The sequence below is a fragment of the Sphaeramia orbicularis genome, chromosome 8 (genome assembly GCF_902148855.1).
Source record: "Sphaeramia orbicularis chromosome 8, fSphaOr1.1, whole genome shotgun sequence".
Taxonomy (NCBI): domain Eukaryota; kingdom Metazoa; phylum Chordata; class Actinopteri; order Kurtiformes; family Apogonidae; genus Sphaeramia; species Sphaeramia orbicularis.
Genome location: NC_043964.1, coordinates 1,393,589 through 1,409,503, shown reverse-complemented (window position 1 = coordinate 1,409,503; position 15,915 = coordinate 1,393,589). Strand labels below are relative to the sequence as shown.

At 37.9% G+C, this 15,915-nt stretch overlaps 2 protein-coding genes across 2 annotated transcripts; one reads left to right on the top strand and one right to left on the bottom strand.

Annotated features, from left to right (window-relative positions):
- Nucleotides 1–370: 370 nt before the first annotated feature.
- Nucleotides 371–9,770, top strand: LOC115423383 (chitobiosyldiphosphodolichol beta-mannosyltransferase-like). The gene is made up of 13 exons (XM_030140144.1): nucleotides 371–549; nucleotides 2,638–2,723; nucleotides 3,062–3,165; nucleotides 3,734–3,882; nucleotides 4,000–4,089; nucleotides 4,962–5,087; nucleotides 5,479–5,594; nucleotides 6,634–6,672; nucleotides 6,760–6,819; nucleotides 7,935–8,045; nucleotides 8,667–8,781; nucleotides 9,159–9,234; nucleotides 9,341–9,770. Exons 1-13 carry the CDS (start codon nucleotides 494–496, stop codon nucleotides 9,470–9,472), a joined length of 1,260 nt encoding a protein of 419 aa, XP_029996004.1. The 5' UTR covers nucleotides 371–493; the 3' UTR covers nucleotides 9,473–9,770.
- Nucleotides 9,771–11,733: 1,963 nt separating this feature from the next.
- Nucleotides 11,734–15,768, bottom strand: LOC115424081 (protein-lysine N-methyltransferase EEF2KMT-like). Its single transcript, XM_030141187.1, is given in 9 exon segments — nucleotides 11,734–11,834; nucleotides 11,925–12,078; nucleotides 12,080–12,121; nucleotides 12,123–12,168; nucleotides 12,765–12,898; nucleotides 13,855–13,956; nucleotides 14,052–14,132; nucleotides 14,213–14,275; nucleotides 15,618–15,768. Coding segments are annotated over 9 exon segments (852 nt in total). The 5' UTR covers nucleotides 15,747–15,768.
- Between the last annotated feature and the right edge of the window lie 147 nt (nucleotides 15,769–15,915).

The window sequence follows — 15,915 nt, the reverse complement described above, 5'->3', positions numbered from 1 at the left end:
ACATTGAGTTTACAAGTTTAAAGGCTGCTTTGATGAATGCAAATAAAGATCATTTGTCATAAAACACCAATTTTTATTGAAAATATTAAGTACACAGCTGTAAAACCAGGTCTTGATGTGATAATGAAAATATCGTTCATAAAACCCCTGATACTTTAAATGCCTCATTTTCGCACATTGCTTGTCCTTGAACGCATCATTTGGTCTGCGGTCCCTTTAAATAGGAAGCCCCGCCCCCTCCACTGAGCCGCGTCATCACAAACCAAAAACAAACATGGCGCCGCGCTGTGCCTGTGCGGCTGTGTGCGCAGGGTTAGGCCTCATTTGTGGGCTGTTTCTGTTCTTCCGGTGCCCTGGTGTGGCTGGAACGGGGGCCGCGGTGTGTCTGAGCGCCGTGGCCGGCCTGGTGCCGCTGTGGCTGCGGCGGAGGGACGGTGGGACGGAGCGGAGGGTGTGTGTGCTGGTGCTGGGGGACATCGGCCGCAGTCCTCGGATGCAGTATCACGCTTTATCACTCAGCAAACACGGATATGAAGTAACTTTTGTTGGATTTGTAGGTGAGATGTCATCATTTTACATTCAAACAAAGGTCCGACAGAGGCAGCGGTTTTATCTGAGCCCGTGAAATGAAGGGAAGTACGAGGAGGAGGAAAAGGAGAGGCAGGTTTATTTCTGTAGCACATTCCATGTACAAGACACTTCCAAGTGCTTTACTTAAAACAGGAAAAGTATTACAGCAGAAGCAATACAAAGTGTAGGCAAGAGAGAAACAAACAAAACAAAATTAGGTAAAGAGACAAAACAGATAAAAACTTAAAGCTTAAAAGAATAAAACTGTTCAAATGCAGCTGAGAACAGGAGGGTCTGTGAGCTGGACTTAAATAAACTGAGGGTTTCAGATGGTCTGAGGTTTTCTGGAGTTTGTTCCACACATGAGGAACATAGAAGCTGAACACAGCTTCTGCAGGTCTGGATCTGACCCTGGAGCTGACAGCAGACCGGATCCAGATGACCTGAGGAGTCTGGGGGGTTCATAGTGGGTCAGGAGGTCACTGATGGATTTTGGTCCTGAACCAATCAGAGCTTTACAGACCTGCAAAGGATCAGACCAGTGAAGTTCTGAAGAGTCGTTACTGTGAATAAATCCTATGGAAAGACGATGAGAACATTTCAGAAAGTAAAGTGAACAAACTCTGAACTGTCAGACTCAGACTGTTCAGTCAGTTGATCAGGATCAAAACAAGTTATTATTCATTTATTTGTCTCAAACTTTGAAGTAAAAAAGAAAAAAACTAGAAAAGCACTCAGAGAGCACAGACCTCCGCCAAGGCAGGTCTGCCCCCCCCATCACCACCAAAATTTAATCATTTCTTCCTTGTGCCAGTATCAACATTCCCTGAAAATTTCATGAAAATCCGTCCTGAACTTTTCAAGTTATCTTGAACACAAACAAACAAAAACATAACCTCCTTGGTGGAGGTAAAAATAAAATGAAGAAGTCAGTTACATATGCACCCATCAATGCTCATTAATCACAGAAAAAAGTAATGAAATACAATACATTTTACAATTTAACATAAGTGTACATATGAATTAACTCATAAACACAGTTTGAGAAGGGACAGACTTATCTAGTCCTGCCCTTTCCTTACTTTCAGTGTCAGATCCATAATCAAATATATTTCCTTCATCAGTTATCTGTCACATTAAATTAGAGAACAAAGGATAACTAGTCAGAGCACCTTTATACTGGTTGTATCACCACTGCGCAACAATTCTGCCAGAAATAAACATAAACAAATAGAGACTGAACTATACAGGGTGTAATATGTAAGACCCAAACTACATATAAACCCATCAACAGTATCTCCCATTACACACACCAAAATATGAAAGGAATAAAAAGGAGATAAAAGTACATGAATGTTTAGGATGTAGTAAAATATGATGGAACGATAATTATTCGTATCACAGTATAATTTTATTTGTTGTGATACTTATGATTAAAGGTATATGTTTTAAGTTTCGGTTTTATGGTTTATTTATTATTATTAATTATCCATCTCGTTTGTCATTTACATGTTGGTGAATATGAACTCAGATTGATCCACTTTTCTTTAGTTGATAAAATGAACTACACCAAGCATGACACCACAAAATTATAGACATGTCTTTTACATTATTTTCATCTCAGTATGTGGTTTTTTTTTTATTTCACAACTAAAAATAGTCATTTTTATTCAGCATTAGCTCAGGACCAAAAAACTGTGTTTTAAACTGTAAAGAAACAAGGATTGACATGTACTATGGTAATTATCATCATCAGCCAATTAGATTTTTTTTAAATCATGATTACATTTTTTTTCTTTGCCATGTAGCCCAGTCCTAATATGTGTCTCAAAAAATAAGATTTCTAGCAAGTGTTTTCTGTTTAAGCTGAAAAAATAAATGTAGGATTTTAGTAATTTTATCATATATTCTGATTGTTTTTAAACTGATTATTTTATCCATCATACAGTTAGGAGAGTAAAAAGCTTAAGGCAGCTGATGATGCCTCATTTGCGCGTCGTAAAAACCCAGAATGATGGAAATATACTGACAGTGAACGCCTCATCATCTACAGATGTGAATGTTTCTCTTTTCAGACAGTAAACCTCATCCAGACGTGCTGAGAGAGGAGAAAATAAAGATTCTTCCTATTGCAGAAGTGAGAGGTGTCCGAGGTAAATATCTCTGAGTTCTAAAGTTGGATTTTTTTGTCAGATTATTCTGTTTTTCAATATGACCTATACCCTTAAAGTTTAATAAGAGATAAGATAAAATAAAATAAGAAAAGACTTTGTTGATCCCACCATGGGGAAATGTAACAGTTTACAGCAGCAATATGCAACACACCAGAGCAATTAAAAAAGGCAAAAGAAAAGGCAGAAAAGTCTAAAACATTTAAATATAAATTTTAAAGATGTTTACAACAACTTGAAACCTCCCTAAACTGTAACCTTTGAGTGCAGAGTTGGGGATTTTAACTAAATATTTTTCTACCATCGTCTGCGTTTTCTAGTCGGACCAAAAATCCTCACGTATGTGACGAAGGTGATGACTCAGTGTCTGCAGCTGCTGTTTGTGCTGCTGAGGATGGAGCTGCAGTCCTTTATTCTGATGCAGGTATGAGTTACATGACTGATTCAGGAGGAAATGTTTTATGTTTCAGTGTTTTTGGACAAACTAAATTCACATTTGTATATTTTTGTTCACAAATTCACACATCTGGATGAGGTTTTATTGGTAAAATATGCTTAAGTGTGAACTTTTTTCACCTGTGCCAAAAGAGTTTGTAAATACGATGAGCACAAGTCGTCAGTTAGTCTGAATTGTAAGCATAGTTGAACTCTTTTCTTTTTTCGCATATTTTTGGGGGTAGTGGTGGGTAGATTTATGTTTTACATCACAGAAACATGGAGCCAGTATGTTTGTCCAAGTGCTGCCTGAGTTAAACAAAGTCTGAGTGTTTGTTTAAAGAAATGAAATGGTAAACTATACATGTGGTTCACCCACTCCTTCACTGGCCTTCATTATTATTATTATTATTATTATTGTTGTTGTTGTTGTTGTTGTTGTTGTTTTTGTTGAGGTCACGTCTTAATGAAGACGACATAACAATAATTATAATCGTATCTGATTCTCACTGACGTCGCTCTGCAGCTTCAGACTGACATTAGTTCTTATTTCCCAGAATCCTCCTGGCTTACCGGGCATCGCTGTGGCGTGGTTCGTGTGCGTCCTCCGTGGCAGCAGATTTATCATCGACTGGCACAACTACGGCTACACCATCATGTCCCTGAGCCTCGGCCTCAAACACCCTGTGGTCCGACTGGCGAAGTGGTCAGTGATGAGGCGTTCAATGACACAAAAATACACAACTTGTTTTTTACTCCTCAGCTTTGTATGTTTTATATGAGTGTGTTTTTTAGATGTTTCTCCTCCTGTCCTCTTCCTCAGGTACGAACACTTCTTTGGACCTCTGGCGACTCACAACCTGTGTGTTACCAACGCCATGAAGGACGACCTGCAGAAAAACTGGGGAATCAGGTGGGATCTGGTTTTATGTATCATGTCAAAGAACAAACTCCAGTGTTTGATTCCAGCTGTGACATGGACAAGGTTCCTTCCATTTGACTGGAATCATCTAGATTATAGAATCCAAAAAAAACTACTGAAATGATCGAATAATAACCCTGTGTAATGTGAATTATGTGCAATTAGTCGTGCAATAATCCTCTGTTCTTACAACAATGCAATATTTATTCAATATTTACTCAAACATAAATGCACCAGTTTCATAAGAACTTGAGTTCATAGATGTACATACTGTTAATATTGTGTCCACTCATATTTTATGTCTATTTTTTTATTTCTAGTTTCAGTTCTATTCTTATTTTACTTTTTGTAAAATTTTGTATTCTATTTAAAAAAAAAAATCTTTTTAGCTTTTGTAATTTGTATTCGCTCTATTCTTATTTTCTGACTTTTTTTTGTTTTGTTTTGATTTTATTCATATTACTCTTAATTTCATCGACCACACAATGACAACAAAGTCTATTCTATTCTATTCTATTCTATTCTATTTCATGTGTTTACATACAAGCTTTCAATCAGAATAAAACTTTGTCAGAAATAACAGGAGACAAAGTGTTTGTTTCTAACTTTACTGATAAAATGCAGTTAATTCTATAGAATATTTATGGACCCACATCCTGTTCCTGCAGTTCTTTCTACTGAAGCTGGAATCTGTTGAGAAATCTGCTACAAATTGTTAAAATCTGGAATTGTATGTTTCTGACACTGACTGTTCCTTTTAGTTTGTAAATGTACCGTCTGTAAACAGAAATGATCTTTCCGTGTGGATGTGTCTTAGAGCTACAGGGTGAATGAAGATGTTCCATTGTGTTTGTCGTCTCCAGGGCGACGACTCTGTATGACCGACCGGCCTCCGTCTTCAGAGAGACGCCGCTGAAACAGCAGCACCAGCTGTTCAGGAGACTGGCCGACACTTATCCTCAGTTCCAACACACGGGGTCAGTGGAAACATGAGAGGAACTCACCTGAACCGGATCATCCCTGGGTTTGTGTGTCCTGTAGAAATGTTCAGAAGTGGAAACCCAAACCCTCAAACCTCCTGAACTGTCAGAAGCTGCACCTGTGATCCAGTTCTGACCTCGTACTGACGTCCACCCTGATAGAGCAGAACACAGTGGAGAAATGGGATGTATTTGAGTGACGTAAAAGTGAAATGAAACACGACGGTTCAGACTGAAGCCACATTTGAAGACGTCAGATTCACTTTTAAAACATCAGATATGGGTCACATATGGGCAAAAAGTCAGATTTTAGCGACTTTTCCCTGCATAGTGAACATAGTTTTTGTGTTTCTTCTACTTCACAGCCTGAGGTTTAACTGCAGTCTGTCTGTGTTTTCAGGGCTGATGTGAAGGACGTTGAACAGACCGCCTTCTCAGTTCGACATGTCGATGATGACTCGGTGACTTTGAGGACGGATCGACCGGCTCTGCTGATCAGCAGCACCAGCTGGACAGGTGAGAGGAAGCACTGGTCATGTGACACACACAGTAGAAGGAGATGAGTGTTCTGTGGTTGGGTTCCATCTAAAAGGACAAAATAATGTACAGATTTATTTGGATATTTCAGTCATGTTTTATTAAGGTTTTTTTCATGTGTGTATGTTTTTTTTGTTTGTATTTATGTGCATGCAAGATTTGCAGCAAGAGAAAAAAAAACATTCAAACAAGTAACATCATTGTGCAGGAGAGGATTGAAGCCACAAAAGACTTATGTGAATACTGCCCTGGAAATAAACAATACACAGGAAGAAAAAAAAAATTAAAAATACAATGTAACTGAAATAATAATTTAAAGTAAAAACAATGGAAATACAAATCAAATTACAAATCATCAGATGATATACAGCCTGACATTTTTTCATAAATTCCAGTCCTTTTCAGATGCTTTTTAAATGATGATAAAGATGTTGTTTGAAGTTCAGGTCGTAGATTATTCCACAGATTTGGTCCACCATATTTTAAAGAATACTGACAGAAGTTCAGCAGAAAGGAAGATTGAGTATCGTGTAGGATAATTGTGAATAACAGAAGACAACATAAAGAAGTTCTGGAAAACTCTGGGAAGGACGTGAGTTAAGTGACCATATTTGGACATGAAGACACACTTATTCACATCAAAAACTGACAGAAGTTTGATAGAAGTTGTATTTCTATGATTGAAAATGTGTTCATTCAAACATAATGTGGTAAAATTGTACTTATGTTTTTATTTGTATTAAAGAATTCTTAGTTAATGGGGGATAAATAACAACAGAATATAGAAACAGTAAGCAACATCTGCATCAGCAACTGGCCAAAATGTTATTTCAACTATGAATATCAGCAAAGAATTGTACAGTTGGTGCCTCCCTGACTTTAATTCTGCGTTGTAAAGTGAAATTATAAAGTGTTTTATGTCAACATGAATGGAAAGTACACGACCATGTGTTTTTACTCTCGATTTTCATGTGATATTTTCAGATTTTTATATAATCAAACTTCTGTTTCTCCTCAGAGGATGAAGATTTCTCCATCCTCCTGAAGGCTCTTAAAGGTGAGACTCTGATCTGAAACTGAACCCAAAAACATCCCATCTGTGTCACAGCTTCTCATGTTGAATGTGTTTGTGTTTTTATTACAGAATATGAAGCTGTGGTCAAAGGAGGAGCTCCGTTACCGTCTTTAGTCTGCGTCATCACAGGTCAGATCCTCACTGACCGACAGTGCCTTTAATATTTAATGAATTACTTAAATATTTTTCACTCTATTTAACAGAGTTTTAGAGGCAACAGACACTATTGGGTGGAGCTGAGACCAGAAAATATTAGTTTAATTTGAAATTATGAGTTGGAGTCGTCTATGATCTGAAAAGGAGCTAAAAATGTCAATTAGTCTCTGAGATGTAATAGATTAGATTAGATTAGATTAGATTAGATTAGATTAGAGGTGAAACTGATTAATCGACTCAAAGTGATCCAAAAAAATCATTCAACCACAGTTCTCCTGAATCTTCAGCTTTGTTTCCTTCATTTCTCTGCTGTTAAACATTGGTTCCACTGTTGTGTTTCACACGGACGCTTATTGTGACGCACAAAGAAGCTTCAATTCAGGAAAACTGACACAGAATATTTCCCTTCAATTAATTCGAGTCGATTAATGGAATCAGGAATGTTTGCATTCACTTCAAATTCCTAATTGATTAATTGGTTGCAGCTCTAGATTAGACTAGATTACATTAGATTACTTTACATTACATTCGATTCGATTACATTACATTACATTAGATTGCATTACATTACATTAGAATAGATTAGATTAGAGTAGATTAGATTACATTAGATTAGATTACATTAGATTAGATAGAGCTTTACTGGTGCCTTGGGCAGAACCCTCACAGAAATGAAGGTTCCAGTAGCAGCACAACACCAAATATACAGATGTAAGAAATATTACAAGACAAAAAGGAAAGAAAATAATAGAAGTTTAAGTAATGATGTTTATCTTTCAACATACGCTCCGTTTAGGTTACTACACTTCTGTAAGCGCTGATGCCACCCTTTAAGTCCATCTGTGTCAAACTGAGGACCATGTGATTTAAACCACGTCAAAGCTAGCTTCTGTTTCCATGAACTTTTTGAAGCCCCCTCACAGTCCAGTTCTAACGTCATGTGCGTGGATCAGGCCTCTGTAAAGAAACCTTACAGTTTTTACCTTCAGATGTAGATTCTTCACCGCCTGTTTGTTTGTGTGTTTGTTTGTTTGCATCCATGTGTAAATGAAGGTGTTTTCAAAGGCCTTCCTCTCTTGTCTGAGCAGGTAAAGGTCCTCAGAAGGAACACTACAGGAAACTGATCGACTCTCTGCGTTTCCAACACGTACAGATCTGTACTCCGTGGCTGGAGGCCCAGGACTATCCCGTCTTATTGGGTAAAAGTCAAACGACGTCACCGCTTCCACTGCACACGTGTCCCTAAAGTCTGGACACTAAGGAGAAGTAACATTTTCAGGAGAAGATGAACTCGATGGCAATCACAGATAGAATACACGTGACTGAACGCATAAACAGTGAACGCACTAAAATCAACAGTAATATCAATTTCATGTGAATCTTGCAAAGTGCATCAACCTTTGCATCACAAGTGATAGAAATCATACTGGAGATGAAAAAATCAATAAAAATAATCAGGAAAATAAACAAAACATCAAGAAAGTGGACAGAAAATTAACAAAATAATTAATAAAATCTACAAATTAACAAAAAAAAGTCAAGGAAATAGACACAAATGAACAACTTGAATAAAATCATCAGGAAATGAACATAAAATAAACAAAGTGGACAGAAATCTACAAAATAATGAATAAAAAGTCAAGGAAATGGACACATGAATGCACAGATTATTTCTCTGATGTGCTGTTTTAGTTCTGGTCTGTTTTTATTGTAGTTTTGTTCATTTTTGTTCAGATTTTTCAGACCAGACCTGAACCTGTTGTTTCTTTTGGACATAGTCAAACCTGTCTTCAGTGTGTGCGTCTGTGTTTGTCCTTCAGGTTCGTCAGACCTCGGCGTTTGTCTCCACATGTCGTCCAGTGGGTTGGATTTACCCATGAAGGTGGTCGACATGTTCGGCTGCTGTTTACCCGTCTGTGCCATCAACTTCAACTGGTGAGCACTGGATATGGATTTATTTATTTATTTACTTACTTAGTTATTTATCTATTAACCTTTATTTGACCAGGAAAAAATCCCATTGAGATTAAGAAGCTCTTTTACAAGGGAGCCTTGGCCACAAATACAAAACACAGTCATAAGATCACACTGTTAAAACACAAATAACACACACATTTAACAATAAATAGTGAGAAAAAATTATATTTACGAGCAGATTACGAAAAGCAAGTGCCTCAACGACTCTCAGTTTGAGTCTGTTATATTAAACATGAGAACGTATCATGATCTGATCTGATCCAGGGGTGTCTAACATACGGTCCGTGGGCCAAAACCTGAACCCTGGTCTAATCTGACTCTTCTGTTTTCTTCAGTTTACATGAGCTGGTGAAACACGAGGAGAACGGTCTGGTCTTCAGAGACTGGCAGCAGCTGGTGGATCAGCTCCAGGTCAGAGTTTAGCCCTTTCTGTCCTGTTTCTGTCCTGTTTCTGTCCTGTTTCTGTTCAGCTGTTTTCTGAATCTGCGGTTTGACCTCCGTCTGTCACCGTCTCCAGTCTCTTCTGTCAGATTTCCCCAGTTCAGACGGCAGACTGGGCTCGTTCAGGAGGAACCTCCGAGCCAGCAGGGGGCAGCGCTGGGACGACAACTGGGACCAGAACGTCCTGCCTCTGATCCGCAGTCAGTGAAATGAAGAGGGAAGGCTGGGTCTGATGTAGGTACAGTTTTATTATAGACAGAGACAGAAATGATAGGGAAGTTACTGAAGAAGAAAGTATGGAGAAGTGGAGGGTTTCCACAGAACAGACAGGATGTGACAGACTGTAAAAGCCCAGAACTCACCTGAATGTACCTGCACACACATCATATTTTAATATTAACCCCTAAAGACCCACAACTATTATGTGACAACTTCCAAATGAATTTTATCCCCATTTATTACAATATTATCCTCTTCATTTTGCATTTTTCAGTGACAGTCGAGTATTTTCCAATATTAAATTCACTGATTGCGTTGATGTTCATTATAACTCAGAGTAAATTCAGTGGTTTTTATATCAAAACAGAGAAAACTGAGGAAAAAGCGACTTAATCAGCAACTTCAACCCAGTGTGTCCATCCACTGTTATCGATCCAACTCCATGGGTTTTACTAATAAATCAGTGTTGTAGAAGATGACGGTGTTTCCATGGTAACTATAGAAACTCTGAATGTCCAACACTGGAAAAAATCCAAATCTTACCAAATGTATTTTTCTCATTTCTAGTCAAAATATGTCATCACACTTAAAATAAGACAGAATCATCTAAAGAGTAACTTTTCAGTGAGATATAAGAACTGATTTTTAGACAATTGATCTTGAAAAGTTCCATTGGCAGATTTTTTTGCTTGAATTAAGCAAAAAAAAAATCTTGAATTAAGCAAAAAAAATCTGCCAGTGGAACAAGTGAAAATTATCTTGGTAAGATTTCTTGAAATAAGATTTTCCAGATCTATTGTCTAAAAATAAGTTCTTACATCTCACTGAAAAGTTGCTCTTTAGGCGATTATGTCTTATTTTAAGTGAGATACTTTGACTAGAAATGAGAAAAACACACTTGGTAAGATTTGGATATTTCTCCAGTGAAATGGATCATATCTGATGATCATGAAAAGATGATAAACTGGATTTTACAGCAATTATTGACATGTATTGATAAGATTAGTGGATCAACAGGTATTAAACATTTATATCAGTAGATGGTTTTGGTCGCCAGTGGATGTTTAGGTCCTTTATGGTTAAAATTAATTCATGGTTCAAATGGTTCAAGAAATGAGTGAGCTTATGTGAAGAATTGACAAAGATCGGTGTCTTAGTAACTGAAAAGGAAACTTGACAGTATTGTGTGTGGATTAATAAACATTAATGTTACTGTATATTCCGAGCCTGTTTAAGGAAGAAACTGTCATTTAAAGAATGAAGTTTATTTTTCTATCTGGGGTCGAATTTCATGTCAAACTTTCATTTTTTAGTTTTCTGACTCTTTAAAACAGGTTTGTACTGCAGTGAATTCTGGGTAAATTAAAGTCCTTAACAATGTCTGCTGACTGCTACGGCCTAAAATTAAAGGCTTAGGTTGAGGTAAGGTGGTCAAATGTACAAAACTCTTCATTCCAGATGTTTTTCCTCCATCAGAGCACTTGAATGTATAAAAAACTATGTGATACTGATGTACATTTGAAATAAATCTTTATTGTTCTACAGTTTAGTCATTTTATGTACAGTTTGATCATTTTCTATAACGGAAGACTCGGTTGTAAGGAAACACCATGTCGGACTGGATCTGTGATCACATGATGGCTGATTCCTGCGTTTTCTGTTAAAAAACAAGAACAAGAGAAGTCAGATAAGATTAGACAGACAGTAAAGAGCATCTCAGTATTCAACAGACAGATTAACAGCATCTTACTGAAACATTAAAGAGTCCATATGAGGTATTTTTACTTTGAAATATTAAAAAAAATACCTAAAATTATCATTACGGTGTTTAGAATGAAGCGCTGTGAAGTTCTGCCAAAGATGCCAATTCATTGGATTATAGAGATATGAAGTGAGTTTATTTCCAGTGAAAACCATGGAAAATGGGTAATATCAGCTTTGAGATTAAACTATTTGAGCTATTTTGTTGTATCATTATACTTGTCCAAACAAATGGACCTTTAGTTTTACCAGCATTAAAATGACAAGAAATGGGAGAAAACAAGGGCTGGTCTAAGAATTTTTTTCCGTGACTTGTATTGTGTTGTGCTTAAAATACTTTGTTTTTTGGGGGATGTTTTTTTTACAATTTTGTTTTCATCTTGAGTTCCGTTTTATTTGCGTGTCCTAAATGAGTTCTAGTTGTGACAGATGTGCTCAGACCCTTCCTCACCCAGCTGCTGTTTTGAAGCTGCTGTAGGTGTCTGGTTTCTAACAGTGAGCAGATCGGACGTCAGGATACGAACCCTTCATGGACCCTGGACCAGCACTCCACCAGACTGACCACGATGTCCGATGTCCATAGACACCATCTGCCAAAAGACGGAGAAAAACCCAACAGGGTGAGAAGACGCAGACAAAGAGGGTTAGTCTACGTCCAAAAGAATTGAAAATGGATCGACTCTGACCTGCAGCGATGACCGTATCTGCTCCGAACGCCCTCAGCTGCTCGTCCGTCACCGTAGACCAGTCCAGTTCCTCCACTCGTACCGTCTGCTCGTCCAGTCCGTTCAGATCCACGTTGTCTCTGAGCTTCTGCAGGACGGTGGGGTGACAGGTCACTGAACACGTACGTGGACGGTTGACAGGATCGACAGATGGGCGATGCCGGTCAAACCCACACCGCTGCCCAGCTCCAGAACAGTCCTGAAAGACGACGGAGCAGGAGATGAGACACTGAGTTCAGGACGAACATGGAAAACAACTGTCCTCATTACAGCGATACGGCAGATATTTCAACTTTACTGAGGCATAATAAACTGGTACTCTGATATTCTATGGTTTATAGAACATAATATAATGACTTTTAGAGCTGAACGATTAATTGATTAGGTGTTGAAGCGAATGCAAAAATTCATGATTCGATTAATTGACTCAGCTTGATTGAAGGGAAATATTCTATGTCAGTTTTCCTGAATTGAAGCTTCTTTGTGCGTCACAATAAGCATCCGTGTGAACACAACAGTGGAACCAATGTTTAACAGCAGAGAAATGAAGGAAACAAAGCTGAAGATTCAGGAGAACTGAGGTTGAATGATTTTTTTTTTTTTTTAATCACTTTGAGTCGATTAATGGTTTCAGCTCTAATGACTTTGCAGATATTCATCATTTTATGGGTATTTTAATGAACAGTGAACAAATGGAACCTCTTAAATATGCAAGAGTTTTAATCATTTTGGCCGCCTTTGTGCATAAAACAGTGTGTGCGCTGTGTGAGGTTCTGGTTCTGGTTTTGCTGATACCGGCCCCTGAAGGTCTGCTGGTGGTCCAGAGCCCACTCTGTCAGGTGGAGGGCGGCCTCCCATGTGACCAGACCGGTGGTTCCCCCTAAGATCAGAGCCACGCTCTCCGACAGGCTGACAGCTGCACCACACGGCTGAGGAACAAAGATACAATCAGTTAAAGTCAGAGAAGAAAAGAGAACAGAACAGAATATGCTCATTCCCCAAATGTGGGAATCTCGACTGCATATCTGGTAGTGGAGGACTGTGTTCAAGCTCTCCTTAGAAAAAGAAAAGGAAAGAAAAAATAGAATAGAACCGACATTATATTTGACTGAATCCAAAAGTTTATTTACATTAAGGAGGAAAATTTTAGACTGAATCCACACAAATAGTCATGAAAGTATTTGGGTATACTGTCATTAATTCTTATCACACTGGATGAAGTGACTTTCAACAAAGTAGAATAGCCTTGTTCCTGGAAAATAATATTTTTGCCTAAAAAGGCAAATTTACTTTACAATAAGTATGTAATTTATGGAATTAGTTGGATACAATAATATATAACTTTTTGATAAGGTATCCCAGCAACATTGAGCTACATTTACCCTTAAACAGACAGACAAGAAAGGAAACGGTGCCGTCATCATAACTTAACTTTTAGCTTTTCTCTCATGTATCTGCAAAAAAATATCCATAAATTTCAATAAACAGACTAGAATCATATATCTATATAATGTTTGACAGTTACAAGAAGCTCCTTTTGTTGTCGTTCTAAGTAGAAGGTTCTGACATAACTCACCTACTTCCAAATGCACGGAGAAAGAAAGAAAACTCACCACAGGTCAAAAACTTCAGGAACAGCATTCATTTATGATTTATGAATAGAATAGAATAGAATAGAATAGAATAGAATAGAATAGAATAGAATAGAATAGAATAGAAAGGATCTTTTCTGTCACTGGAACAATGAAAATCTATTTACCAGCAAAAACACTTGCAAAAAAAAGACTGTACAAAACTATCACAAAATACTGAAAAAAATGTTTTATAATGCTACTACTAATAGTAGTAGTAATAGTAGTAGTATTTGTAGCAGACAGGTTTGTACCAGTAAGTAGGTTTTGTAACACTCTGTGTCCTCCTCAGCTCCTAAAACCTCAGCCAGAGCATCGTACAGCTCATCCAGAGGATCACAGTCTGCCGCCTCCAGCTGTGAAGAAACACAACAAACTGAAGACTGATTTTACACAGGATATGAAACTCTAAAATATTATGTTATTAATATTGTTAATATGAATATCCGACCCGTCTGATGAGCTCTGAGATGAACAACCTCCTGTATTTAACCGACGGAGGAAACTTCCTGCACAGAGGATGAAAACACGTCTGAAAACAGCCAAAAACCACACATTAGTCTTTATTAGGACTTAGAGCTGTTTCTATGACTAACTGGAACCAGAACTTACCTGTTTCAATATTTCTGAAATTACTTCTGAGGATTTGTTGCATTCAAGGTCTTTTTCAACAAACTGTAAAAGAAGGAAATGGTTAGATTCAAGTGTCTACGTCCATTCTGCTGTGTTTCAGTTTTGAAATGTGTGTCAGTTTATATGTGAATGGCTTCAAATGGAATAAAAAGGATCGAAACCCATTAGACCAGATCCAGATCTAAACCCATTAGACCAGATCCAGATCTAAACCCATTAGACCAGATCCAGATCTAAACCCATTAGTCCAGATCTAAACCCATTAGACAGATCCAGATCTAAACCCATGAGACCAGATCCAGATCTAAACCCATTAGACCAGATCCAGATCTAAACCCATTAGACCAGATCCAGATCTAAACCCATTAGACCAGATCCAGATCTAAACCCATGAGACCAGATCCAGATCTAAACCCATTAGACCAGATCCAGATCTAAACCCATTAGACCAGATCCAGATCTAAACCCATTAGTCCAGATCTAAACCCATTAGACCAGATCCAGATCTAAACCCATGAGACCAGATCCAGATCTAAACCCATTAGACCAGATCCAGATCTAAACCCATTAGACCAGATCCAGATCTAAACCCATTAGACCAGATCCAGATCTAAACCCATGAGACCAGATCCAGATCTAAACCCATTAGACCAGATCCAGATCTAAACCCATTAGACCAGATCCAGATCTAAACCCATTAGACCAGATCCAGATCTAAACCCATGAGACCAGATCCAGATCTAAACCCATTAACCAGATCCAGATCTAAACCCATTAGACCAGATCCAGATCTAAACCCATTAGTCCAGATCTAAACCCATTAGACCAGATCCAGATCTAAACCCATGAGACCAGATCCAGATCTAAACCCATTAGACCAGATCCAGATCTAAACCCATTAGACCAGATCCAGATCTAAACCCATTAGACCAGATCCAGATCTAAACCCATTAGACTATAGATACACTGGACCAGGTCTAATTCTGTCTATTAAACTATAACTTTAAAGAAAATGGACATTTCACTATTGTTTCACATCTAGACCACATCAGACCAGGTTCAGATCCAAAACCACTATAGACTGTTGGAATCTGGACTAGATGATCCCAGAGACATTGAAGATGTGACACATTTATTCTAATGAAAGAAAGACTTTCATCTGCCTGAGTGGGAGTCTTGGACTTAGGTTTGACTCATATTTTAATGGTTTGATTTTGAAAAAATATATATATAAAAAATACATGTACATATTTTTTCTCTACTTCCAGACCAAACCAGAACAGGTCCAGGTCCAGGTCCAGGTCCAGGTCCAGCAGAAAACTACACATTTCTCACAGTTCCTTCTTTCTTTTCAAATGTCTTAATAATCTTTTCTTTTTCTCACCGTCCAGGGAAAAGAGGCCAGACGACTCATAGCGAAGAAAGGCGTCTGAAAATCCCGTAAAATATCCGGGTTTTCTCCCCTGGTTCTGTCTGAGGTTCGGTTCTGCTGCTCGGTGCTCATCTTCAACATGTGTTTGTTTACTTCCGGTCTACCCAGAAGGCAGCGCGGTCGTATAACCTTCTGGGTAGTGTAGTTTTGTTTGTTATACGCTATCATTGTTAATTTCATGTAGTTTAATATAGAGCTGGAATAATCCGTTTTAATTAAATTAATCTACGGTTATTTTCATAAATTATGT